Below are 26,392 nucleotides of genomic sequence, written 5' to 3' on the forward strand. Positions count from 1 at the left end.
ATGATGCCCCCGCGGGGGGCGGCGGGCTCCTGCCGCCGGCGGCGCCTGGCGCCCCTCAACGAGGACAACGGGCGGTTCCTGCTGCTGGCCGCCCTCATCGCGGCGTACCTGAGCGCCGGCGCCACCGTCTTCTCGGCCCTCGAGAGCCCGTCGGAGGCGGCGGCGCAGCTCCGCTGGAACCGGACCCTCCACAACTTCAGCCGCATCTTCAACATCAGCCTGCCGGAGCTGCGCGCCTTCCTGCGGAGCTACGAGGCGGCCATGGCCGCGGGCATCCGCGTCGACGCCCTGCGGCCCCGCTGGGACTTCCCCGGCGCCTTCTACTTCGTGGGCACCGTCGTCTCCACCATAGGTGAGCGCCGCCCCGACGGCCCCGCGGCGGAGGGAAGGGGGCGATGCTGCGGCCGCGGCCCCGGGCCGGTCGTTATAGCGACCAAAGTTTGGGGAGAGGCGCCGCCGCGTTGCTATGGCAACCGGGGACCTTGCAACGGGGTGGGATGCGGGGGGTCCGGGTCCGGGTCCCCCATCACCCCGCGCCCCGGGGGGTCGCGGTCCCACCGCTCGCCCTGCGGCCCCGCCCGCCCCGGGGCAGGGAGCCGGGGACCGGCGCTGGGCTCCGCTCCGCAGCGCTCCGGCTCCCGCCGGGGCCGCAGCACCCCTGACCGTCGCGGCAGCCGCCTCCCCGGCGGCGGGAGCCCCGTCCCTCCCCAGCAAACTTTTGCCGCCGGCTGGGCGGCTGCGTGGTTCGGCTACAGCTGGCCCGCGGGAGCGAGCGGGGCTGATCGCCCTCCGAGCAGCCCTGCCCGCGGCGGGATGCGCCTGCTGGTCCGCGGGCTCGTTACCGGGAGAGGCGGCGCCGGGGCCGGCGGGCAGCGGGCTACCGAAGGTGCTGAGCGATAGCCGGGCCTTCGCGGTGCCTGGCCGCTGAACTTGGTACTGGTTTTAACTGCTGGCGAAGTTAAGATGTGTACGTGAATAGAGACATCAGCTACACGAAGCCGTGTGCCTTCTAGTTGTACCATAAGGTGCGTTCTCAGTACATCGGTGGCTACAGCTGACTGCAGTTACTCATATACGATCGGTGTTTAGGAAGAGCAGCACTTTATAAGCAAATGGTGAGTTTTGGGGGGAGGGATTTTTTTTACTCTAAAATTACCATTTTTTACTCTAAAAGCACCATTAAGAACTGTCGTGTGGGAGATCTACTTGAAGTAAAGCTGTGGCTATCTGCTGCTCTCAGAGCATTGCTTGAGAAACCCTGTCCCTGCGGACGCAAGATCTTACCGGTGTTCTCTCTCTGCCAGTTTTTAAGTTTTGTAACAAGCCAATTGTCTTGGGGCTCCTGAGCATCAATGTCATGCTTTCCCTTTATTAGAGAGGAAGAAACGCACAGCTCGTTATTGCGCTTGCATTCATTAGGTTCGGAAAATGTTTTATCAATAGTGACTAATCCGTATAATAGAGTCGTGATGGTGACTGCAGCAATGTTGTCAAGTATTGTTACTTTTTGCATTGAATAATTCAGTTAACTTTTCCTTTTCAAGTACATTCAATAGTCCAGTCATTAAAACACCATTTTAATTAAACGTTAGGCTTGCTTCATCAGGAGAACATATATTTTTAAGAGATCATTATGACTGAGCTGAAAAAAGTCAATATATTAACAAACCCACTCTTGCCTTACACCTGCTGCAGCAAACAGAGAAGTCTTCAGGAGATGTGTAAACGCAGATCCATTCACTTCCCCGCCAACCCTGGCTTCTCCTCTCTGTGGTTATTGAAATGTAAAATGTTTCCTCATCATTTGCAAGCATTTGTTTCCATCTCCACTTCATCGCCCTGTCTGCAGTCATTTGTACCTGGGCAGAGGGAATGAGAAACTCAGCGGGGGTTTTTGGCAGTCTTGACAGGTGTAAATGGCTGAACCAAGAATTGCGTTTCTCATATTCCTGTAGTGCAACCTACGGCACCGCTCGCTCTTTGTAGCAAATGACGTCTGCATCTCTCACATGCGAGATGGAGGTTGGAGGTTGTTTTTCCCGAGCTACAACAGAGGCCAGCGTTCCCCTGAGTAGTACCTTCTCTTGGCTTACTACCTGCTAGTACTTCTGGATTGCTCTGGCTGAGGAGATGCAGCAGAAGGTGGCTCAAAGGGAAGCCGAGTTGTGCCTTTGGGCACGGCGAAGGCCGTGGCAGAGCCGCTGTGCTGGGGGTGCCGAGCTGCACGGCCCCGGTGGGAGTAGTGTCTCCTGGAGTACCGGCATCTTGAGGCTGTGGCACCCTGTCCTGGCAGAGCTTTTACCAGCTACGTGTACAGCTCCTGCAGAAGAAGAGGAACTTCTCCCCTCACCTCAGCACTTCTCCTTGCTTGCCAATTCAAGCTGCTCGTAGAGAGGCGAAGCCCTCGGTGAGCTCAGCAGCTTCTCCGTGGGCGAGGTTTCTTCCACCACACAGTTGCATTCAGTTATTGGCGGCTGTGTTCGCCAAGCAAAAGCAAAAAGAACCCAGTGAATTAACTACTTGTCCCGCTAACACCCAAAAGCTGTACTCGTAATGAAACGTGCACAAGGCTTTCTCACTCACAGTCGCAGCATGGGAGAAACCAAATGGTAGACATCAAAATGTCACCTGGGGAGCAGTTCCGGAGCCGTTCTTTCCTGGTCCCTTTGTTCCCTCCCGGCCAGCTCTTTTCTGTACCTACCTGCCTGGAGTACCTTTGGTTCCACTATCAGCCCAAACACCGAATTATCCTGGTTCAGGATCAAATTTCACTTGCCTTTGTGTCGCAGTTCATTGACAAGGAGAATGCCGTCTGTATTCAGCCTCGCCAACAACTACCAGACATCTAGAGTCAAAACAGCTTGCCTTCCTCAACAACTTCATCAGTTACAGGTGTCAAAGCAACTTTATTACTCCAGCTAAACACACCCCTATCCTAGCGACGCATCAGAAAGCTTTCTTACTCACTGCTTAACAAACAGCAAGTAGACACCGTGTCTGTCAAGGGTAAATTACCCACAGGTTACTCAGCTTCTTATCTGTAGAGGATTCCAACTTACAGAAAACTCGCTGGGTCTTTTCAAGTCCTCGCTCTGCTCTCACTGGTTTTAATAAACCTACTAAATCCTTCATATGTAGGCATCAAAATAGAGTCACCCAGGGACAGGGCTGCAAGTTTTCCTGAGGTTTGTGTAAGCTGAACAGAGGGAGGGGGACTCCAGTTCTTCATCCTTCTGTAAACAGAAGGGTTAGGCACAGCTGGGCTTGGAGAAAACTGCTCCATCCTTGAGCACGGCCTTTGCAGAGCCAAGCAGCTCCCCTAAATTAGGTGCTTTGTCTCCTGTACTTCCCTGGCTGCAGTTCTGCATCTTCCCTAATTACACAGGGACGCAATCAAACCCTCTGGGTGAGAAACATGTTAGTGGGGTCTTTAAGAAATGGGAGGGAGAGCTAAAATGAAATGTTAAGTCTAATCTTAAAGCATTTTCCTGAATAGCCCACAAAGCGAGTGGCTTACTGTCCATAAAACACCTTCTTGATAGCACTCTGGGCATTCATTTTTTTATTATTGCATTGTTTGTAGTTGAATAATGAAATGTTGAGTCTATTTTTCATTAGCCACATCTCGATTTTCAGAGCTATGCAAGAAAATTCTTCGGTCTAATTTCTGATTGCTTGCTGTCAGTCTATACCATTTATTCAGTCATTTTGCACTCCAAAAGGTATTTTCTTGTAGGCATTTATTATTATTTTTGTCCTGATTTCTTTAAGGAGCAGCTAGGTGAAATTTATTCTTGATTCATTGGTCTAACTGGCAGTAGACTTTGTTTTTCAGTTGAGTTTTTTTTCCTTCCTTCCCCAAATACGAATCACAAATAGTTCCCAGCATTTTGTTAAAGACCGAAAGCAAAGCATAACTCAGACCAGTTTTCTTCCTGGTGAAATGTTGCAGTGTACAGCATCATCAATCATAGCTTTCCCCATATTCTAGTAGCACAGATTCATTTTGCCTAAGAGGCAACTCTGGGATGCCTGAAGCTCTGGATTTCTGACTCAGTCCATGAGTCTAGACTCCGTATCCAGATCTTTTTCCTCTCTTAAATGTTAGAATAAACGTTAGGTACCTACATATTAAAACATTGAAACCTTGACTTATTACTAAATTTGGATTTTAAACTTCTTACGTGTAAGTACAGGTTGCAAAATCCTTTGGAAAACCAAGTGATAAAATTGCTTTATAGGAATCCATACCAGGCATTAAAAAATGAGGTCAAAAGAAGTAGTCCAATACATAAAAGTGATTTTTCAACATACTATTTTTAAAAAGCACCCTTACTGTGGATGGATTGTTTTGGGTTGGAGCACGTGTGGGTTATAGGTGCCTTCAGAAGGGAAGAAATCGTGCAAAGATCTTCCCTCTGTACAGCTGTGTGAGGGGGCACAGTGTATAGGTGTGAGAGGGGCTATTCATCCTTTCCTTATCCCCAAGGGATCCTGTTAAATGACTCGGTATTCCTGTGGACTGACAGCTCCACCCAAAGTGATGGGGCATGCTCTTCTCTGCTGCTATCTCAATGAGGTAAGGCACAGCCCTGCAGTGAGGTGGGCTTTGAACCCACATGAAGAGAGGCCATGTAGTGAGAGACGTAATGTTTGGTATTTTGTACCAGCTAACTAGCTCCTGGCAGCTGTGCTCTCCTTGCTTGGGATGTCAGCTGGGTTAGACCCCTTTCTCTCTGGGTCCTCTGTAGGGACCCAGCATACCCAGCACATCATTTCTGCTTGTGCACCACAACCTAGGCACCATAATCACTCACTTCTAAAATCTCCTCTTGCTCTGTGTTGTAGTCTTTTGAGGAAATCTGGAGGTCCAGATATGCTGAAGGTGATAATTCAATGGAAGCAATGTGCAAAAGGCAGTGAGACAGCTCAGCAGGTGCATGGTCAGGTGTTGCACTGCAGTGCTAGGAGCCAGGGAGTGAGCCTACCCAAGAGCCTGCACTTCACATGGTGATTTGGCAAGAAATACCACAAATAACCAAGTTGGTCTGAAGGCTTTAAGGGGAAAATGCATTTGCCCAGTCTTTTTCATTGATATATTTCAGGATATGAATTTGAGTTGAAGTTGGGGAAGGTTCTGGCTCTCTGCTCTCTGTGAATGCAGTTTCACTGTCTGTACGGCCAACGCAAACCAAAAGGCGACAGACCAGAGTGTGCACCCGATCAGCATCGGTGTTACGTTTTGTCAGGGCTCTGCAATTCTCTGAGGCTTGTACAGGCAGCTTTTGCAGAGGGTTCTGATTAGGGGGCAGTTGCCTCCAGAGTTGACCTTCTTGAAGTCAAACAAAACCCAAACAAGAAAGCAGTTTGGAGACCAAGCAGTATTATTAAGCTGCAGTGTCAGGTTATTTGTCTTTGCCAGCATATATGCAGTCTGCAGCCAGCATGAGAGTGTGTTTCAGCTTGGTCTGCTGTGGCCAGATCTGATTCCTTAGGTGTGTGTGATGTTTTGATCAATGTGCCGGTGTATATCTGAAAGTCATTTTCTCACCCTGGTAGTCTCGATAAAGAATGGAGAGCAAGAGGCTAAGAAGTCGGCAAGTCAATGGTCAGCATATTTCTGTGGAGAGAAGTGATCCTACAGTGATTTTCCTCAGATGAAGACTTGGCACCACAGCCATGTTTTCTACTTGCTGTAGCTTCATGGGGGTATTAACTTCTTTGGTCCCACTGACGGGAATTTCCTAAATGTGTGGGCATAGGTTGGGTCTTCCAAGCAGGAAAGTAATCTAAATCACAGCTTGCCTTCTTGTAGTTGAGAGCAACAACAGGAAGCTTTACTTGGAGTACATCCGTGTAATTACGTGGGTGGCTTGAGGTGTCCCTGCTGAAGGGTCACGATGAAATAATTTTGATCCTGAATTTGTTGCGGTTTTGTTCTAGAAGGTGGGAGGGGGGAACCCCAGTAGTTTAAATAAAGCCCTTTTTTTCTTTTAAAAAGTTTTGTGAAAATATCATTTTAATAAGTCTCAGTACTGCTTAGGGTCTACCTGCCCCTGTAGGGTTATGCCAGACCCAGAAAGTGAAGCTATTACTGTGCTTCGGTCATCTGAACTGAGTGATTTCTACAGAGCACATCAGCTCAGATTACTTAATGGAAGAGTTTCAGAGGTTTCTTAAATATTAAACCCTATCTATGAAACCTTATCTATGTTTCAAAACACTAACATCAGTACGATGGAGATCTATTTGTTGTTCTACGACTGTAGACGTTAAGCCAGGGGACGAACAAATTGCACTTCTTTTCACTCTGGGTCTGAACTTTGGGGTGCTCAGCTGGAGCACTGAAACCTGGGGTCTCTGAACTGAATGTCGAGCACCGCAGCATCTCAGAGCAGTCACCCAAAAAACAAAGCCCGTCTGTAACATCAGGGAATAAAGAATTTGCCTGGCATCACGTGAGATATGGTCCTGCATCTCAGAAGTCAGGGGAAGTTTTATATTGACTTACTGTGTGCTGGTTCAGGTTCAAAACAAAGACAAACTGGAGTTTGTAATCATGGATTCTCCATTTTTGCAGCCTTCAGGGTCCTTCTAGCTTGGGTAATTGAAGGAGCAATGTCTACTTAGTGGGTACGTACCTCCCACTTAGCACGACATTCAGTCTGGTCTTCAGTGATACTCGTGCTGGGCAGCAAATACCTGTATTTCAGTTCTCTATGCATTTATAAGAGCCTGGAGATGTGGTTGCAAACCAGACCTTGGTGGGCCAAAATAGCACTTTGACAGCTCTCCATCCGCGGAGGTGACGCGCGTGGCTCCAGCCAGTCGGTCTGTATTACTAAGCAACCTCCCTGTAAACCAGTTATCACGCCTGTAATAGCAGTGAAGGATTATAATTACTGGGCTTATCAGCTGCCCTGTTTGCTGTAGGCTCGTAATTCCAAATCCTGCCTGAAACCCTACGGGCTGTGCTCCCATGGAGCCTGGCCAGCCCCTAGCCTCTGCCGTCCCCCTTTGCTCTCCTGGGGATATTGCCCCTTGCCTTCTCTTACAGTTTATCTAATGCTCCCCGTTCACCTGCCTTTCCCAGGCACTCTTAATTTCTGCTGCCTCCCTCCCAATTAGCATGTCCTCCTCTACTGATGATTTGTTTGCTTGATTAAATTTTGAATATTTGTTTCACGTCTTTGCAGTCTTTCAAGTTAATAACTACCAAAGAAGTCAAAAGTAAAGCTTTACAGTTTCTTTCTGCTCCTAATCACACTTGTCCCCCTTCTCTAGTGTTAATCCTGCTATTGACCCTCATTTCTTTTTTCAGTCTAAATCCTTCTCCCTTCTCCAGTTGTCTTCAGTTTCTCCGATTGTCTCTCAGCGCCTTCAGATCATATACAGTTCATAATTTTTTCTCACTTTTACTGATGGGTCATCACGATCTTGCTTTTCTGCGAACCTTAATTGCTCTTCATCGTGGAGAGAAGAGGAAAACAATTATAGGATAGATTTGTTGGCAGGTAACTTCATGTAACAATATCCACTCCTGGTGTTGTGCTGGAAAATACAATGTCATTACTTTATTTTAGTGAATGCAGTATTACCTTATCTTTGCAGCTATTGAAGTCAATGAGAATTTTACTTCTTGCTGTAGTAACATCAGGCTTAGAGCAACAGAAAACCAACATGGAACATCTCATCTGCAATTTTTAGTATGAAGACAGCCTGATATTATTGGAAACACAGCCTGTACCCGTGATCCATATGACCCTTGCTTACCTTTATCAAAAGAGACAGTTTACGTAGTATGTCAGCACCGAGTGCATCTCTGAGTGCATTTTGGGAGAAGGTAGGTAAGGACAAAGATTAGGGTTCATGCTGGTGAACATTTGAAATATGAAAGTCCTCCTGAGCACAGTAAATCTTAGAAGTGATAATAAAACCTTTTGTGAATAGAAACACTTAAGTAACAAACAGAATTATAACCTAAGGGGCAATTGCATAGCAATCCAGACAAATCAAATATGTTTAATTTTACATCTATCTCCTCAATAGCCTGCTTCTGCTGAAGTCAATAGTAGACCAGTCTACAGAGCTTTAGGAAATCCCACCTTACTCATTGCATTGGCATGCTAGGTTTATAAAACAAATGCAGGTCTGATGTTGCCGGCACTTATTGGGCATGACTGTAAGTAATACATCTCTGAGCTCAGCGCATCTGTTGATGGCAATGGGTGGCACACCTAGCTATAGACATCAGAAGGTTTCAGTGTAATCTCTCTTGAATCAAACCAAGAGAAGCAGAATGAAAATTAAATCTAATTGCATGAGATGAGGCAAAGCATTAGGAGCCTTTTCAAGTAATTAAAGCTTTGGAGTGCAATAAGATAAGAAGTTGAACAGCTTGATGTTAACGTATGGGATTACTTACATGGGTGAGGCTCTGCTATTGCTCGTGTTTAAAAATCCATAGTAAGTGCTTCTTACTCATTGATGAAAAAAGTGATAATACCTTGATAACAAATACAGCCCCACAGCGATTCCTCAATGAACTTTAAACTTTCTGACCTTGCAGCACTGCAGCTTCTTCCCCTTCAGAAATGATGGGCCAAATGTTGACATTCATTCTCAAGTCTTAGGCAGGCGAATTTAATCAAGGCAGAAACAGCAATTAGGAGAAATTTGCCCACGTGAGAACTGGATGAGAAACTAATTTAATTCAGTAAATTTCAATTAAAAGAAAACTGGATGGAATCCTTTTGATTATTCGTTATTGAATATTGTCAACTCTTTGCTCAGACCAAGTATTGTGCAAGCAATATATTTATCTCATGAGGATAAATAAAAAATAGAGCGTCAGTTGTGCTTAATGTGTATGGAGTTGAGTCTACTTCAAGCCTTTGATGATGGAAATGACTGCGGTGTAAAGATGTTCAATCCAAATGGTGATTTCAGTGGGGAGTGGGGGGAAAACTTGTGTGATAAAATGGTTTGTCCATTTACAAAAACTGCTACTGGCAGAGCTTCAAGGACCAGGAAAATCTCAGATAAAATCAAAAGCTCAAAATGATCTTGATAAAGTGGCAAAGTTGTTCAGTATCATTAAATTTAAAAGTAGTCAAGGGAAATGCATACTAAGGAAGGAAGAGTTATATGCAGAAATGGAAAATGAGAAATAACTGGTTAGTCAGCAGTCTTGTCACCCTATATTTCTATTGCAGTTACTTAAAATTAGGTCTTTGTGCCTTTGTGAATGAATTAAAATTGCTGCCTGAGCTAAAAGATACTTAAGAATTTGCTTCCTTTCTTTCAGCTGGAACTTTTTGAAATAAGGGACTCAGGAACGCATATTTAAACCATTAAAAAGTTGAGGTAGATTGGTCAGGTTTTTTTCATTACATCAAAACTGTAGAAGTTTGCACAGAAATTCAGGGGAAAATGGCCAAACAGTGTAAAAGGTTTTGCCCTGTATGTTTAGGTCCTTTTTGTCCTACAGGTCCATCTTGATAGCCTGACTCTTTGTAAAGCAGAAGAGCTGAGACAGCTGTCAAGAAACAGATGTTCTCGGAATACCTGCACAAACACCAATGGCAGAAAAAAATGCTGCAAGTCTATTGTTTTATCGAGTCGAAAGCCAGTGATTTAACCATTTGACAGCCTATCCCATCTGTAAGGCATAGAAAGCCCAGGAGCAACATCTTGTTTTATCAGACTTCTCATGTGGGGAAATATGACATACACCCAAGATCACTTGTGAAATTCAGATAATGCTATTTCTTAGCCTGAAAGGAGAAGTATCGTGAGATGTACCGGCACTGGAGTGGCAGTACAACATGCAGGTTGTCTTGCGAAGCCCATAATGTCTCAAGAATATAACAAAATTTGGATGCTGTTATTCTTTTTTCCTTGTAGTTCAGAAAAAAATTTTTGCACAACCTTGGGTCTACTCAGGCATCTGAAATGTGACTGTAAGTTTCAATAAACAGCAAAAGCAGGTGTGAATACTAGTGTTTGAAACACTCCATTTGAAATGACAGGGCATAAGCTTTTTCTTGTTAGGGTGTCGCTTAGATACACAATTATCCACACAAAAAACGTGCTGAAAAACACAGGAAAATAAGAGTGGAAGCATCTTTAAAGGATGAAAAATTAAGATTGCAAGAGAAATCAACTTCTGCAACAATGTTCACCTGGAATCATACCATCAGCTACATGAAGACTGTAGGAAGGTCAGAGAAGGTGGCAGTGTATGGCTTCAGATATTGGACACATCTCAAGAGAGAGAAGGAATTGGCCACTCTTGGGGTCCGTGAGCTGTGCCTTCATGTATATCTCTGGTTACTGAGACAGACTGTATTTCTTGGTTGCCATGCTTTTGTTTTCTGCAGATTTTTGAAAACAGTTATTCTAAATTCAGAGAAGTTTCCTCTGTCTGATAGTGTCTCAGAAACCTCAGTGTTTTAGATGAGGTTCAGCAGCATGGTAAGCCAAGGCAGATGCTTCTACCCACAACCTCCAATGTGACCAAGGGTTTGATACGGCCCTGACAGCTGTTAGGGGAGGATTTTAAAGACTAAAGCCTATAGTGCAAGGATAACTTAAACAACGGAGGAGCTTGTGGGCTATATTTTTCCATTATTAACACCACCACCATTTCAGAAAAGATTATAGTAAAATGGTTTTCACCCAGCTGTTAGGATAAAGCAAGAAAACAAACCAAAAATCAAACTCTGATCATCAGGTGTGGAGGCAGCCATGAGAAGCAGCTCTGGACTAGCTTAGGTCAATTCACAAGGAGATGGGCTGCAACCAAAAGAAAGAGCATCTTGCTTTCATCCCGTTTTTCTGGAAGTTTTCCTTTGCAAGGTGGTTTTGCGCTAATTTAGCCGACACTAACTCATATTCTGTCCATTTTAACAAGCTATTAGAGCACCCCAGCTGTTCCAAGGGGCAGAGTAACTGACAAAACAAGAGGGGGGTTAGTGTCATCTTGCTCAAGATTTGCACAAGAAAGGTAACATAAAATGAAGAAAATCGTTTCAGTCTTGATTTTTATGACTGTAAACCAGAGTCTGGCCCCAAGAGTTTAGCAGAGAAGATTATATTATTTGTAAGAGCAATAAAGCCTGAAGCACTGGAAGAAAGTTTATTTATGAACAATATGTTAATGGAGAAATTAAGGAAGACTGTCTCACCGCAGGACACCTCCATCTCTTTACAGTTGAGAGTCAGCAAGAATAATGCCAGCTTGTAGGCCCTGACTTGCTTTTTCTGTGTGCGGTTTGAATTCATACTCCTCTGATTTTCATATTTCTCTGAACGTCATTCTCCATCATCTCATTTTAGGAGAGGGCCCCTGTCCCTCATTAGAAACTGTGTCCTGATGCAATAGGATTAACCAGAAAACCCAAACATAAGCTTGCCAAAGACTGCCAGCCTCAAGCCTGTAACCTTCCCCATGTGTTCGCTCTTCAGGGGGGCTGCTTAGCAAGACCTCGGGCCAGAGCTGCTGCTTAGCTGACGACGCTGGTGGCTTGGCACAAGTCAGTCCCCGTTTGCTTGTACAAGGGGGATAGAGGAGCAGCCAGCCCCAGCCAGGGAACTGTAAAACTGATTTAGAGACACTTCTGCTTCTTCCTTGTCCTGGTTCTGTGCCAAAGAACCTTGGCCAGACCAGGTGATCAGCCTCCTTCTGTATTTATTGGGCTCCATATTTACAATAATGGCATTTAGTTGTGAGCAAGGGTGGGTTTTTTTGGTTAGTCCTTGGTATGCACTTTCTTCTCACGCTGTACAAAGAAAGGGCAACATGCAGTACAACTCAGAAAAAAAGCTTGCCTACTTCTGGTAAATTAATAGAGCAAGAGTACCGCTGCTGGTGGTGAAGCTGAAGCCCCAGCGTTTCTCTTTTTAAGGGTCATTTATCACTCAAATTTACAAAAGTTAGGCCAGCTGAGTTGATAAATGTGTCTGCTGAGTACTCACTAGAAATTGAAGATCTTTCTTGGAAAGCTCAACTAGAAGGTGTCAGTGTAGAAATACACACTTGGGAAACCTGCTGCAAGGAGGAGAAGGTAAACGTACACGAGCAGCCAGGTTTTGAGGAGGTATTCCTCTCCCCTTTCCTAGGGGATCTTAGAGGGGTACCCCTAATGCCTTAGACCCCTGTCAAGGTGGTAACACTGAGGAGAAACCTTACCCTTACTCCTCTCAGGTCTGGCATACCCTTCACCCTACATACATTGTTCCAGCTCTGTCACACAGGACACCTTCTCTGCAGGACATGGGGTCCCCTCCTCACCTGCCTGCTGACGTGGCCAGGTATCAGCCATGCATGGCAGCACCTCCACATGCAAGTACCCTGCATGCGGGGTCAGGCTTCATATTCCCATCTTCAGGGGATTTCACAAGACAGAGGTTTCCTTGCACCTTCTTAGCCCCCAACTGGCTGTCCTGTCCCCTTCCTACCAGAGGAGATCCTTCACCACCTTCTGCTCTCCACAGTTTCCTCTCCAGAGCACCCAAGTGCCCTCTTCAACCCAAGAATCACAGCCACCAGTGCCTCTGGTTACCTCCACAGCCCTCTCCATCACACCGCTCCCCACAGGGCAGCCCCTCGTGGCATCCCGCTGCTCTCCAGGGATGCCCAGGGGAGCACAAGCCCCTTACCCACGAGCAGAAATCAGAGGTTGCCAGAGGAGCTGGGGAGCCCCGGCATCCCTGAGCTGATGGAGCTGCCCTGCTGCCTGTGCCTGGGCACAAGGTGCTGCTGCCCAGCCCTGTCTCTCATCCTCACCCAAGTCACTTTTTTGGCATAATTTTAGGTTCGTCTTTGTCATTCACCTCTACAGAAAAATATTGGTACCTCTCGGTCTCTTTTTATACCATGCACCTGGTAACTAAGAACTATTTATTAGCTTTACCTTTTAGTTATTTATTGTCATGGTTGCCAATTTAATCACTTTTTTTGGTCAAGGAAGCTTAGATTATTTTAGGCTGACAATTCTATTAACTTTTTAGAAAAAGAATGTACTTTAAAGAGGAATGAAAATGTGGCCATGACCTTTCAAGGCTGCGGTTTAAACCACAGCCAGCAGAGAAACGCCGAGGGTGATTGATTCTGGTGTTCACTGATGTTATGCATAGCAGCATTTCAGATAACCGATAACTTGATCACAGTTGTGTATAAACATAATAAAACTGGTACTGTGGAAAGCCTTTAATAATTGCCTGCAGCTCCCTGAAACTCCTTAATGTTCAATTAATCATCTCCTGCCTCTGTTCTGCCAGCGTGGCTCCTTTTGAGTAGCAGTTGTCTCAAACACCTGACTAATATTTCACTGGTGGAGATGTAACAAGGAGCAACAGCAGTGACCTGGATGGTTTTTAACTACGTTCATTGAGTTTATCATGGTGCTCTTTCAGGTCACAGAATAGATTGGGCATCTTTTCCCACAGTCTCTGGTGGATTGGGTGCGTGTATGCACATTTTTATGTACTGAACAGTCATGGGAGTTAGGGGGAAAAAAAGACCCGGTTTAGCCCACCCTGGTTCACAAAGCAAATTTATAGGAGCTCTGACCATCTATTTACTGTAGGCTTTAGGGAGAACAAGCCCATGTTAAAAAAATGTTATTAAAATTACAGAACAGTTAGGAAATGCCAGAAACAACCTGCTTATTCATCTTGAAGTGGTATATATATTACCAAGGATAGATGATAGATAGATAGATAGATAGATAGATAGATAGATAGATAGACAAACAGATAGATTATGGGAGTCAGTCCTTAGTTGCATAGTCGCTCAGTATTTTCTCCATGGGATATCTGCTCCAGTACATGGGTCACCAAGGACTGCAAGCTTGTGTACGATAGAGGTTAGACCAGCCCTAAAAACTGCAGTGGTATCTCATGTCTTCAGACTTAGCATGGGTCTAACTTAAAGTGTCTTAATGCACACAGTGCTGGACAGACCACTACTGTTCTGGAGCTCTGTTTCCAGCTGGTAATCTAAATAAGATCAAATGTGATTGTGCAGCAACTTTGATATTAAAGACTCAGGCAGTGGAAAAGCTCTAAAAAAATTTACTGTTTGAGCCCAAAGCGGGGTATTTTAGTAAAGCGGGCTGACAAAGATGTTAAAGGGAAAGTAAGTTTTTCATTTGTAGTCTGAAAATGCAAAGCCAGGTGGAAGAACTGCCTCATAGTATTCTCACTCCTTGGGTAAAAGTGCTGGATGCAGCAGAAGATTTCCATCTGCAGCAGTTTTGTCGGCTCTGAGCTGTGACCCTGTATCCAAGGCAACTGTTTCTGGATGTTAGATGGTAAGGAGCTATAGAATAAATGAGAGGTAGTTGTGAAATATGCAGGTATGAGAGGTAGTTGTGAAATACGCAGGTATGACTCTATCAGGGGCAATAATGATGAAATGCTAACAGGTGGAAAAGGGGTTGAAGGGAGCACCAGAATCCAAATATGGAATTTTAGTCTCAAAATTCGCAATATGATAATGTCTTCCTTGATGCAGTATACATGTTAGTCAACAGAGACCAACCAAGACTGTGGAAAGCCATGAACTAAAGCAAGTGTGGAACAGACATGAAGCAAAATTGGTTGCTCTTAAGTTTATCTGCCTGTGTTCTGTAACCCACATCTCTTGGGGACCAGCCCTGTAAGAGCTTAGTCTTTATGTTGCAAGAACTTCTTTCCCTCTGGAAGCAGCATTCTGGTTATAGTGGGGCTTTGTTTATTTCTGAGAAATAATTTGTTTAAAAAGTAATATTTAACAATTTTAGTTTCTGCTGATTCCTTTAAATATAACTGCATTATTAAGAGGTGATAGAGGTGATGTTACTCTCACGGTCTACGCTCTGGGGTTTAAAATGATTGCTCAGTTCTGCTGACTTGCTGCATGAGCCCAGTCCCATGGCAGGATGCCTCTGTAAGAAGAGCTGAGGGCCTGGCTGAAAGAAGCAGGGACACACAATACCATGGTAAAGGATGGAAGACTTTCTTGTGTTCAGTTTTCAAGGTGACCAAAACTTTCCTCCATCTCTGGCTAAATATATCTTTACTGGAAAACTGTCAACCCCTTTAATCTCAAAATATAGTAAGACAAGGTAATCGCCAAACGGATTGGCCTGAGGGAAGAGCTCACAGGTACTAAAGCCACTATTCCTTCTTGTTTTCTGGCACCAACCAGTTCTTTTACCCATAAGAAAATGGGTAAAAGAAAAGAAATGAAGAGCAACGGGAAGCATATCACAAGGCACGTAACTCTTCACAAGTTTGTCCAGTTACACTACCTCTTGAGTCCATCACCAGCTTAAATAAATTAAAAGTCCAGATGAGCAGAATGGTAACCACAAAACCTATTATGTAAGTCAGGATGAGGGACTTATTAATTGCCAGCACTTACCCATGAGAGGCTGCTGAAGGATAAGTGTTAGATCTGAGTGTTCTTATCAACTCAGCTCTAATTCTGTTTGTTTGGGGAGAAGTATCGAACAGCTGAAATTAATGCTGCTGTAGAGCTTGTATCTGGAGTGGTGGGTCAGACTGGGGCAGAATTAGCATGAGGGAGGTCGAGGTATTGTGTCTGAGCCACACAAAATCAACCCCAGCGTACCTGTGTGATGTATGCCCGGACCATGAAAAATGCAAAGCACCATTGTGCTTCTTTCCTTGTACTGTCTCAGAAGCACAGGCAGTTCTGAATGAATTCATTTCACCCAGGCGTCACGATGTCCTTAGCCTTGAGCAGGGGCTGAGCTCGGACACCGTGTTGTACAGAACACACCAGGGCTCACCCCTCGTGGTCCAGGTGGTGCCAAAGGGACTAACACAGCTAGCGAAGGAAGACCCTGTACGAAGAGTACGTGAGCGCACTTCTGCCTGCTAGCTGTTGACCTGAAGTTACTATGTCTGCCTGGTCTTACTTCTGGCCTGTTTTCTGTAAGTCTTGGCACTCTCGTTGCTGTGATGGGTCCTTCCACCTGACATAGCTACATACTGAATTTTGGTAACATTATGCTTCAGAAAATCTTGCTTAAACAAACCGCATCAAAAATATAAAACTTCACCACCTCTCATGAATGATCACCAGAAAATACTAAAAAGCTTCAGCGCATTTACAACTTGATCCAAACTGTCTCTATCTCTTTTTTTTAATTAATAAATGTGTTTAGCCATATGTGTGACAATAAACCCATTTATTTTGATGGTGATGTTCACATGCTTGCTGTGAAGCACGTTTAAATGCTTTGCTGACAAGGCATGGGCGAACAGATGCCTTCTCCATAACGAGCTGGCCGGGTATCCCTAGCTGGCAACTGCAACAGGCTCCCTGGCTTCTTCTTGGGACCAGACGCTAGTGGATCTTCATCATCAAATGGGAAGGCTCCCGCGAGCAGCCAGCCCGACCCAGGTAACAGCTTCACCCCACAGAGGAGGAGGAACTGAGAGGAGCTTCCCATTCCTCTGTGTTAAGCCTGGGACCCCAAGGCAGGCTTTGTGAGATCTGCCTAAAGATGGTCTTTTAGCATGACAAAATGGAGAGACCGTGGGTCCAGAAAACAGAATCTAATGACCCCTGTGGTCATTTTTTATTTTCTGTTAATACTGTGCAAGTTTTTCACTGTCTTTTACAGAAAAGACTGTTTCTACTGTGAAGATACTGATGATACAGTACAGTCCGAATTGCTGCCACGCAGCTGTTCCCAAGCATGCCAGATCTGTTGGGAAAGTCGGACTGCCTCTTTCCTCGTGCACCTTCATGTCATTGAAAAGATATTTCCAGGTTTACTTGTCACGAGCATTTACATTCTTTTATCAACAAATGCAAAATTCTGTATCAATGAAGTACGAAGGTAGCACAAATAAATTACCCAGAAAAATACAGCCATTACAAAAATAAATCGCTAGATTTCAAGCAGCAATTTCAACTCATTATACGTAGGGAATATTTTCCTGTTGCTGTTTAAAGATGCGTCATGATAATAAACTGGATTTAATGATTTCATTATGCTCTATGCTAAAAGTAGCTCCTTTTTCTTCGCAAACTTTCATTGATGTGGTCTGATGTTGATATTTACCTCCCTGAATACGTTACTCGCTCAGCATTTTTGTGGAACAATAAGGTAAAGAAATTTCAGCATGTGGATTTTTCACAAACCATTAATTTAGATTAGATGTGGTTATTTATTCATGGAACATGAGCAGTCACCTCAGTCCCATCAGTACGCTTTTTGACTGAATCACCGAGCTTTTTGCAGGGAAGAATAGCAGAACAAGGGCAACACATACAGAACTGAGTTTCAGAAGAATCTTCCTGAGACAGTATGTGAAATATATGTAATTCTTTTTCATAAAATAACTGGTATCAGCAAATAATGTGGAGCAAACTTACTGTATTTATTTGCATGCAAATTTAAGATCACTTTTGCTGTTATTTAGGCATCTATAGCTAAAAGGCATTACTGCTTATATATAAAATTGTGTGTATGAGTAATGTCAAAAGACAATTCTTGTAAAGAAGAGGTGAATTAATATTGCCGCTGGATCTTTCCAGAGTTTGTATACTTCGATTTTTCTGTTCAGCTGTGCAGCAGTGTTTTTCCCTGCTGTAATTATCAATCTGCAAGATCCTGGTGCTCCCTGTCTGCCAGGCAGCTCTGCAGCGGGGGTATCTTGCCGATGACTTAAGACGGGACCATGGCTTTTCCTTCCTTCCTTCTGTGATTATATATTATATATATATATATTTTATATATATATATATATCAGGTGGGCTAATCACAGTTGCAATTTGGTTAAGACTTTAAAGTGCTGTTATTTTTAAAACGATGTTCAATCTTTGGGAAGTGTTTGTTGGGTTTTTTTTTCTGTTACACAACCTGAAACCTTCCATCTTCTCAGCAGGAGCGGTATTGTCAGCCCTCAATAACAATAGTGTTATGCTGGGTTACAGCTTGTCAATAGAGAGCTTAAACTTTCCGTCAGGTCACGCTGGCTCACACGCATGGGAAATGGCCTCTTCACCTCGTCTCATCTCAGGGTGATTTGGGCTCAGGAATGCTTCCACCTGCATTTACAGAGTGGTGGTTCTCTGTTAATATCATCTTTCATCTCTGTGAGGATGTTCTGCTCTCTCTTGAGTTTTGGTCATCTCGTTGAGCTTTCTGGTCCTTCTTTGTTCTTTACAAAACTCGGTTTCCTGTTGCCCTAAGCTGACTTAGAGGTAGCACTCCTTCTTTTGTCCGGTGAGATGGGACTTTTGTTAAGTTACATACATCCTGAGCTCATGCATGAAAAACCACGTCATTAACGTTACTCATTTATCTCCACATCTTAGGTTTTGGGATGACCACACCAGCAACCGTGGCTGGAAAAGTATTCCTCATCGTTTATGGCCTTTTTGGGTGTGCCGGGACTATCCTTTTCTTCAACCTCTTCTTGGAGCGCATTATCTCTCTCCTGGCATTCATCATGAAGGCGTGCCATGAGAGACAGCTGCGAAGAAGTGGTCTCCTACCTCCCAACTTCCGAAGGGGGCCAGCTATGTCAGGGGTGGGCAGCCTCGTGGGGTGGAAGCCATCCGTTTACCATGTGATGCTGATTCTGGGAATTTTTGCTATTACCCTTTCCTGCTGCGCCTCCGCAATGTACACAGCAGTGGAAGGATGGAACTACGTTGATTCCTTGTATTATTGCTTTGTCACCTTCAGCACCATTGGCTTTGGAGATTTGGTAAGCAGCCAAAATGCTGCGTACCAAAATCAGGGATTATACAGATTCGGAAACTTCATATTTATATTAATGGGGGTATGTTGCATATACTCTCTTTTTAACGTCATCTCAATTGTAATCAAGCAAGTTTTGAACTGGGTGTTGAAAAAATTCGAATGCAGATGTTGCCCAAAGTGCCATAAATCAAGTGCCCGCCTTGGACGTCGCAACGCCATCACCCCAGGAGCCCGCCTACGTCGACATAACATCTCAATGGACGCTGATGGACAGTATGACAGCGACACCGATGGGAGGAGGCTCTCTGGAGAGATGATCTCCATGAGGGAGCTCACAGCATCGAATAAAGTCTCCCTGGCCATTTTGCAAAAGCAGTTGTCCGAGACAGCCAACGGCTACCCGAGGAACGTTTGTATCAATACAAGACAAAATGGTTTCTCTGCAGGGGTGGGTGCTCTAGCCATCATGAACAACCGCTTGGCAGAAACAAGTGATTCTAGGTAGAGTTTTTGAAATTCCTTTTGTTTCTTTAATAAAAATAAAATGGTGATTAGGGTGGAATTATCACTGTAAACTACTGGAAAGTTTTAAATTCAGAGACAGCCTTGCTATTCATTGGGCGTTCAGCATTTTAGTTTCTGGGGGTTTTATAAGTCTTCTCTAATATGCAGTAACATCTTTACCGTAATGTTATAATTTTCCCCAAAGGGGTTTTTTGGAAGAGACATAGATGTCTTTGATGCAGAATCTGATGCAATTATAGAAGAATGGTGTGCATGGTTATGATGGTTTCAAAACCAACATGTTCTTCTTCAGAACATGGCCTGAACCCAAAATCTGGGTTAAAATGCATAAAGTGGGCAAGGTCAGCTCCAGATTCAAACTTGGGGTTGATAAGGTTTGGCTAAACCAGTGTCTCACCGCTTGTTGAAGTCTGGATCTGGCCCTGAACTTCGTACTCAGTGCTCTTCAGCAGTTCCTCATAGCAGGCTTGTATATAACATACACGTAGGTGACTGCAGTTACACCAGCTTAAGGGTGACTGTGCTTCACTTGAATAATCCTACTGACTTCAATGGTAGACAATCAAATGGGCTGAATTCTCCTGACTATAAATGTTGGGTTTTAGCCAGGCTTGTCTGAAACACTACCTGCTACCTAACTTTGAAAAGTCAGGGGAGTATCGAGAACCATGTTAAAATGTGCAAAACTATTCCTACCCACTGAATTACTGAAAACAGGTAATTGTCAACTGCGGTAATGACTTCATTTAATGCAAGAGAAGCCAGTAGGCACCTCTGCTGTCAAATGTTTGCATCACCACTGAAATGCTTATTTCATTACTTTTACATGAAAATAAGTAGCTAAAATGAATGTAGGCTCTCTGTTGTCCTAAGTTTGCATCTTTTGCTTCTGCAATATTGTTGCAGAGATTCATGCAAATGATTTCTTTGGAGTTCTTTGGGGGCCCCAATCCTGTTCCTCACAAATCTGATTGTGAAGAGCGTTGCTTTGGAGCTCCCCCAGAAGCTGGCTTCCCCCCAAAACATTGGTACTAAGTCATAAATTGGCCTAAGGCTGTTGCTACTGGTTTAAGTCATATTTAACCTGTGCTAGCCCAAACAGCTGAAGACCCAGAAGCATCTTCAAGCAGACCTGGTCTAAGTGTCTAGTTTAGCATGACGAATGGGTGCATGGGAATTACTGCAAATCTCTTTCAGAAATATGTGCAAAGCTCTGGATCATTTCTCTAGATTCTCTATGCTATACCACTCCTTTAATGCTGTGAAGGTAATAAAAAGGCTTCTGCTGATTCCAGCAAGAAATATAACTTAAGCTTGAGTCTGAGAAGCCACAATGGTCAGCTCTTGAAAACAACTTGGGTAATTACAGGCAAGATCACAAGTACTAGGTTGATTGCTGAATAAATTGAAAAGGCTGATGAAAACAAACTAGGAATATTAGAAATGTTTGAAAATATTTCCATGAAGTTTCATATAAATATTTTACTCTGTTGTTTATTTACTTTACTTTGTTTTGCATGGGTTAGGGATATCCATCATTTTGCTTTCCTTTAAATTTGTGGTAGTGCAAAACATTTTGGAATTTAATCTCAGAAAAACTAACTTTTAATTTGAGGTTTTGCACACTTGAGCCTGCTAGCTGAAGTATGGCAGTGATTGTATCTTTTGCCTGAAGGAGAAGGAACCAGAGCGGCAGATAAACCATCACACGTGAATCTGTATCATACTATAAACATAGTCACAGCTTCTATCAAGATGTGTTTGGCCAGAAACACTCAAATGATGTTTGTGTTCTGTATCTGCCTGATACAGACTCATACTTAAGAGTACGTGGTATGGCGGAGACCGCATTCAAGAGGCATTCATCTGGCAGAGGCTTCCCTGGTGGCAGAGAGACCCCCTAAGGTCCATGTGTCCGTGTGCCTGTCTGTCTGTGCACTCCATCTCAGATGCTACGTTTTGAGCGGCCCTTTGAAGAAGCAGGCAGAGGTCAAAATGTTTGGTGATCCTAATTTGAAGCCCACTGAAGGATAATTTAAGCAGGATGTGTAGGGGCAGGTCATGGTCTGGGAAAGACCAAAGACTGACTGCGAAGACCCAGTTCAGGAAGGTGACTACAGAGCTGCAGGGACCATTTACCATTTTTGGAAACAGCAGAGGCAGGGAACCAAAAGAACAAAAATTTGCTCTTTTCCCTCAGGATTACCCCCAGGGGTAAGTCTCTTTAACTATGATGATTTATGTGTTTGTTTAAGAGTGTGTGTGGGGCGCTGCTCTCTTTTTGCAACTAGACCTCTCTTAGGGTTGTATCTTGGTACATTTGCCATCACGGGGACTATTACTCATTAGAATGGACCCCGCTGTGCGAAGTGCTGCATAAATTGAGGCAGATGGGCTCTGTCCCAAAGGTCTTGAGAGTTTGAATAGATAGGATCCCAAGCCACAGCAGAATTACTTGGGTTTATCATTTTACTCATAAAAACATGTTCAAGTGCATTAACATTCTGTGAGCTCAAGAACTATATTTTTATGATGAGAAATTTGCAAATTAAGGGGTTTTATTTTTTCAGTGAGTTGTTTTTAAGGGATAACTATTATAACTATGATTAGGGACCTGTTTAAATGTTTGTAAATTGTTTTCAAACTGCCTATTACTGCCTGGGAAATACAGTGAAGTAGTATGAAATTGTACATATCTCCTCTGCTCTTTCTGTACTTTTTCTGAGTCCAGTCAAAGGCAGACACACAGTCTGTTGTAATATGATTTAAATGTTTCTGAGTCTTTTTGGTACCATTGGTCACAGTGGTGCCATTCCAGGATTCTTTGTAGTTGCTGTTGACTTCAGGGGGAGTTGGATTGGCTCCCAGAGCTGGGTTCCCCAAGGGATTTGGGCATCTGATTGCTACTCTATGCACTTAGGTCTAATGTTTCTTTACTCCCAAGATCCTTGATAGACTCCATTCTGCTGCTTCTTAGCCTCAGAGGCCTGTAAAGTGCATGCCCAGTTTTCTACCAGTGCCCCTATTTCTTGCAGCGCACGTATCCCCAGAAGCTGACACAACTCAACCACAGGGACTCCCACCTCCTGTCTAAGCTCCGTAAAACTCCCCAACCCCATCTGGCTTAGCAAGGCTGGTTTATGAGCGGGTTCAGAGCACAATTACTGAACTGGGTCTCACAAGGAGTGGCCTTACAGTTCCCTCATACTCAGTAGCCGAAGTATTTTTCAAGGACGCATGAAAACCAAGGTCCAAATCTCTATTCTTCTGCCTGCTAGCACTACCTGGGCACCCGTCACCCATGTGCATGAGTACATGAGCCAAGAGGACATAGGACATGTGAGATCAGTCTTTCCTAGTCCTTCCTGCTTGCTCTTTAGCTTTTTTTATGACAGCTTCTCTTTAAACTTGCCAGACTTGGGCACCTAACTCCTCTCTATTATTGTGCATGGTCCAACTCAGGATTCCCCAGGACACCCTGCTCCTTTTGTGAATTAAACCCTAAACATGAACCAGTTGCACCAAGTGCTGTTCCTCCTGGTATTTCATTTTCACAGACAAAGCAGATACCTGCAATACCCAGACACAGGCTGAAGCACAAGAAATCGGAAGGAAACTGAAGGAACAGAGTGGGACAGTGAAAGCACACTGCACTAGATTGCACTTTCTTTTCAGGTAGCTTGGGAGTTGTATTACATTCTTGAAATGTTTTTTTCCCAGGTTTTATTTTTGGACAGCCTTGAAAGAATGCATTTAACTTAGGATTTAAAAGTTCATCTTCCCTGATACAACCCCCTCTGCAGCACCCTGCAAAACAGCAGCAGTGATGCCCAGCTGGCACAGACCCAGACATCCCAGTTGCCTGCTGAGCAGCTCTACAGGCAGCACAGACGGGAGCTCAGACCCTGTGCCCAAAATTGGTCTTTTGCTGTCAGAGCCTGAGAAGAGCATTCAGGAGCAGCAGAAGGCTACAGGACTTGGGGCTTCTCTGTGAGACAGTCCTTAGTGAGAGCAGTGATTGCACAGGCGTGAGTTGCTCGGACCTCCAGCACGAAGGGAGGAGATGGCGTGTTCACCTGGCCCATGTGATAATACCTTGCAGATGAGAATTAAAATTTAAGTGAAAATTAATAAGGGACAGTGACCAAACTCAAGCAACATCTTCTCTTTCCCTTGGAGCTCAGGGCAGAACAGTTACAAGGAACAGTTCCTTGTGAAACCTGTAGTGTTCGACAAGTCGCTACATTTACCTCTTAGGATTTGTCTTCCCTCTGTGTGTCTCGGACAAAGTTTGGAGTCACACTGAGATGTCATCTGATTCTCTTTGGCTTCTTCCCGTCTGCAAACACACTTCTCATTTTGTGCAAAAAAAGTTCAGATCGCCTTTTATTTCCTTGCAATGCAAAGGATGTCCTTCAGACGATATAAATGTTCAGAGAAGTAATCTCATTGACCCCAGTCATAGATGGAAGTTTCTGAAGGACGAGGCTGTAGTTTGCCTGTCTCCCTGCAGAAGAAGCATTGCACAAGAAATTCCCATTGCTGCTAGCAAGATGTAAAAAGGTACTTTAGGCGGTGGTTGGGGCTTTGCAGCAGTAGGCACAACTAAAAATGGAAAGAAGATCTGTAATAAAGGATATTTGTGCCTCTTTGACCTGTACTTGCTATTTGATAACCCAATTGCCAGTTCTAATTGCAGCAAAAATACCCGGTGGAAGACAAGAGAGGTATAAGAATGCCGTTAAAGCTCTGGGTGACCACCCCATGCCATGCTCGGGCTACCCAGAGATGCCCTGCGATGCTGCCTGTCGGTGTAGTGCTGGTGTCCCAGCACGGCTTCAGCCCTGGCCCTTGATCTCTTCTCCTCCCCAGCTTTCATGGGTGAAAATTTGGGTATACTACGACCATTTACCTGTGTTTCAGTCATGTCTTGGCTTGCTACTGAAAGGAGGACTTGAGCAGCAGTGGAGGCCATATAGCCAGGCATGAGGGCTCAGTATAAACCTGATTGCCTGTGTGGGATGAATTTATAATTATATGAAAATTAGCTGTAGCAATGAGACCGTTCTAAATTTTTTATGTTTTTCTAACCTTTAACTTGAAAAATATTCAGTGGCTAATTATTACGATGAATATTCAGAGCTAATCTAAACAAAAGCATGCTTTGCTGATTGCTAGCACATCTATGGATATGGCTTCTGCTCTAATTGGATTACTAATGTGCCTTTCCAAACCAATACACATTTTCAATGTTATATTTAAATAATACAATAAATGTTATGTTACATAATAAACTCAATTAGGGCATATTAATACTTGACTTACACAAAATAACTAATGAAGTGTGCATTGCACATTGCACAACCAATATGCAATTTTTTTTTTGTGAAGACTTCCATATTTGAGCTCATATTCTGCTTTTGTGAATGCTCATGCTAGGAAAACAGAAGCATTATAGAATCATAGAATAGTTTGGGTTGAAGGGACCTTTAAAGGTCATCTAATTACATTGTCTGTGAAAAATGCATGAAGGTATGGCCAATTCCACTGATATTTGACTCGTAGGATATGCATATTAATGTATGCACAGTAAGCGGTTCATTATGCATTATAAATATGTTGTGTAGCAATGGCACAGAGGAAGGACCACTTCAGTTTACTTGGCCACAGTCCGAATGCAGCTACCAATAAAGACACATGCCTTTTTGCTTACTCTTTTCGTTTATTAAATGGATAACATCCACCCTTTAATTAGAACATACCTTTAAACCAGGGAAAAAAGAACGATGCAATTTCCCTAAATATTGCATAGCCAAAAAGAGGTGTAGGACCAAATCCAAACTTTCAACTCTCGGGAACTGAAATGGTGTAATTTTGCTTTGAAGTGGGGCTGCAAACCTGCAGCCTTCCTATCGTCTGTTGTGTTTAGTCCTTCCTTGGGAAAGGAAAGAGACAGTGAATATGGATACAGTTCATAGCAGAGTACCCAGCAGTCTGGCAATTTAGCATGAGAAAAAAAACATAAGCTTTTCTCAAGGTACAGCAAGCGTACTGTTATCAAGGAATGAAAAGTGTGGGGAAAGGGAGAGGCTCAGAAATATTTTCCAACAAATCCAGCAGAAAACCAAAGACTTGCTTTGCTCTCCGTACGCACATGCATTATGCCCTGTCACAAAATGGCGGGACGCCGTCACAGCCCCAGGTAGCTCTCGTTGCATCACAGCCTGGGCTACCTCAGCTGGAAGATGGAGAGAAGTGTTTTGTGAGACGGGGAAGAGAGAGGGACCGCACGCTTACACTCACCACCTGCGCTTCATTCAGGAGGTGAACACTGTCAAGGGCTGATTTTGGGAAGACGATCACCCAGCCGACTGCTGGAAAAGCAGCCATACTGATCCCTTACAGGGATGGGTATATCGTAGGTGTGGATTCCCACGCCTCGGGGCCCCCCAGTCCCCAGGCCATGGCATGCCCAGCCGTGTGCCAGCCGGCTCCCAAGCCTTGACTCAGCAGGAGGAAGCATCGGGCGTGAGGATGTAGGTGGATTTGAGATTGTGTAACATCATCATCCCAAGTGTTTTCAGGATGAGGCCCCCCAGCAGGTGATGCTTTGTCACCTCTACGAAACACAAAGTCGTTATCATGTCTAAGAAATACAAAGATGTTCCCATGATCCATTTGTACTTCACAGACTGTAAGATTACTTTTTAAAGCCAGTAAGTCAATGCAAAATTACTGCTTTTATAACAATATACAATAAACAACTTGGAAAAACAACTGGTATTTCTGACAATGTGCAATTCAAACACCAAGTTGTTTTCTCAGTGGCTATCATTTCCTAATTTTTGTATCAGTGAATCAGTTTTATTCCCTGCAAGTAAAATATGTCCAAAATTTTTTGCTTGTTGTAACATCCATGGGCTGTACAGGCAGTGCAAGAATTCAGTTCCAATTTTATTGCAAAACCTCAGTATCTGAAAGTACAACATCTGAAAAACGTTTTGGGTTTTTTTTTTCTCTGTGTGTGTGGAGACATTTATTTACAAAACTGAAACCTGCCATCCCTTCACATACACAGACACACACATTTTAGCTCACTAGAATACTACCTTGTTGTATACTCTCTGCAA

General features: G+C 44.1%; 1 protein-coding gene across 1 annotated transcript; it reads left to right on the top strand.

The window, feature by feature from the left end:
* On the top strand, positions 1–24,974 carry KCNK12 (potassium two pore domain channel subfamily K member 12). The gene is made up of 2 exons (XM_087774002.1): positions 1–352; positions 18,347–24,974. Exons 1-2 carry the CDS (start codon positions 1–3, stop codon positions 19,240–19,242), a joined length of 1,248 nt encoding a protein of 415 aa, XP_087630128.1. The 3' UTR covers positions 19,243–24,974.
* The last annotated feature ends 1,418 nt before the right edge of the window (positions 24,975–26,392 follow it).

The sequence above is a fragment of the Nipponia nippon genome, unplaced genomic scaffold (genome assembly GCF_047370975.1).
Source record: "Nipponia nippon isolate SJK-2023a ecotype South Korea unplaced genomic scaffold, ASM4737097v1 scaffold_4, whole genome shotgun sequence".
NCBI lineage: Eukaryota > Metazoa > Chordata > Aves > Pelecaniformes > Threskiornithidae > Nipponia > Nipponia nippon.

Bases quoted from the DNA above. Each gene is read 5' to 3' on its own strand.
- KCNK12 (XM_087774002.1), top strand. From the start codon at position 1: ATGATGCCCCCGCGGGGGGCGGCGGGCTCCTGCCGCCGGCGGCGCCTG. The intron at 353-18,346 runs GTGAGCGCCGCC...TCCACATCTTAG, and splicing joins CACCGTCGTCTCCACCATAG to GTTTTGGGATGACCACACCA.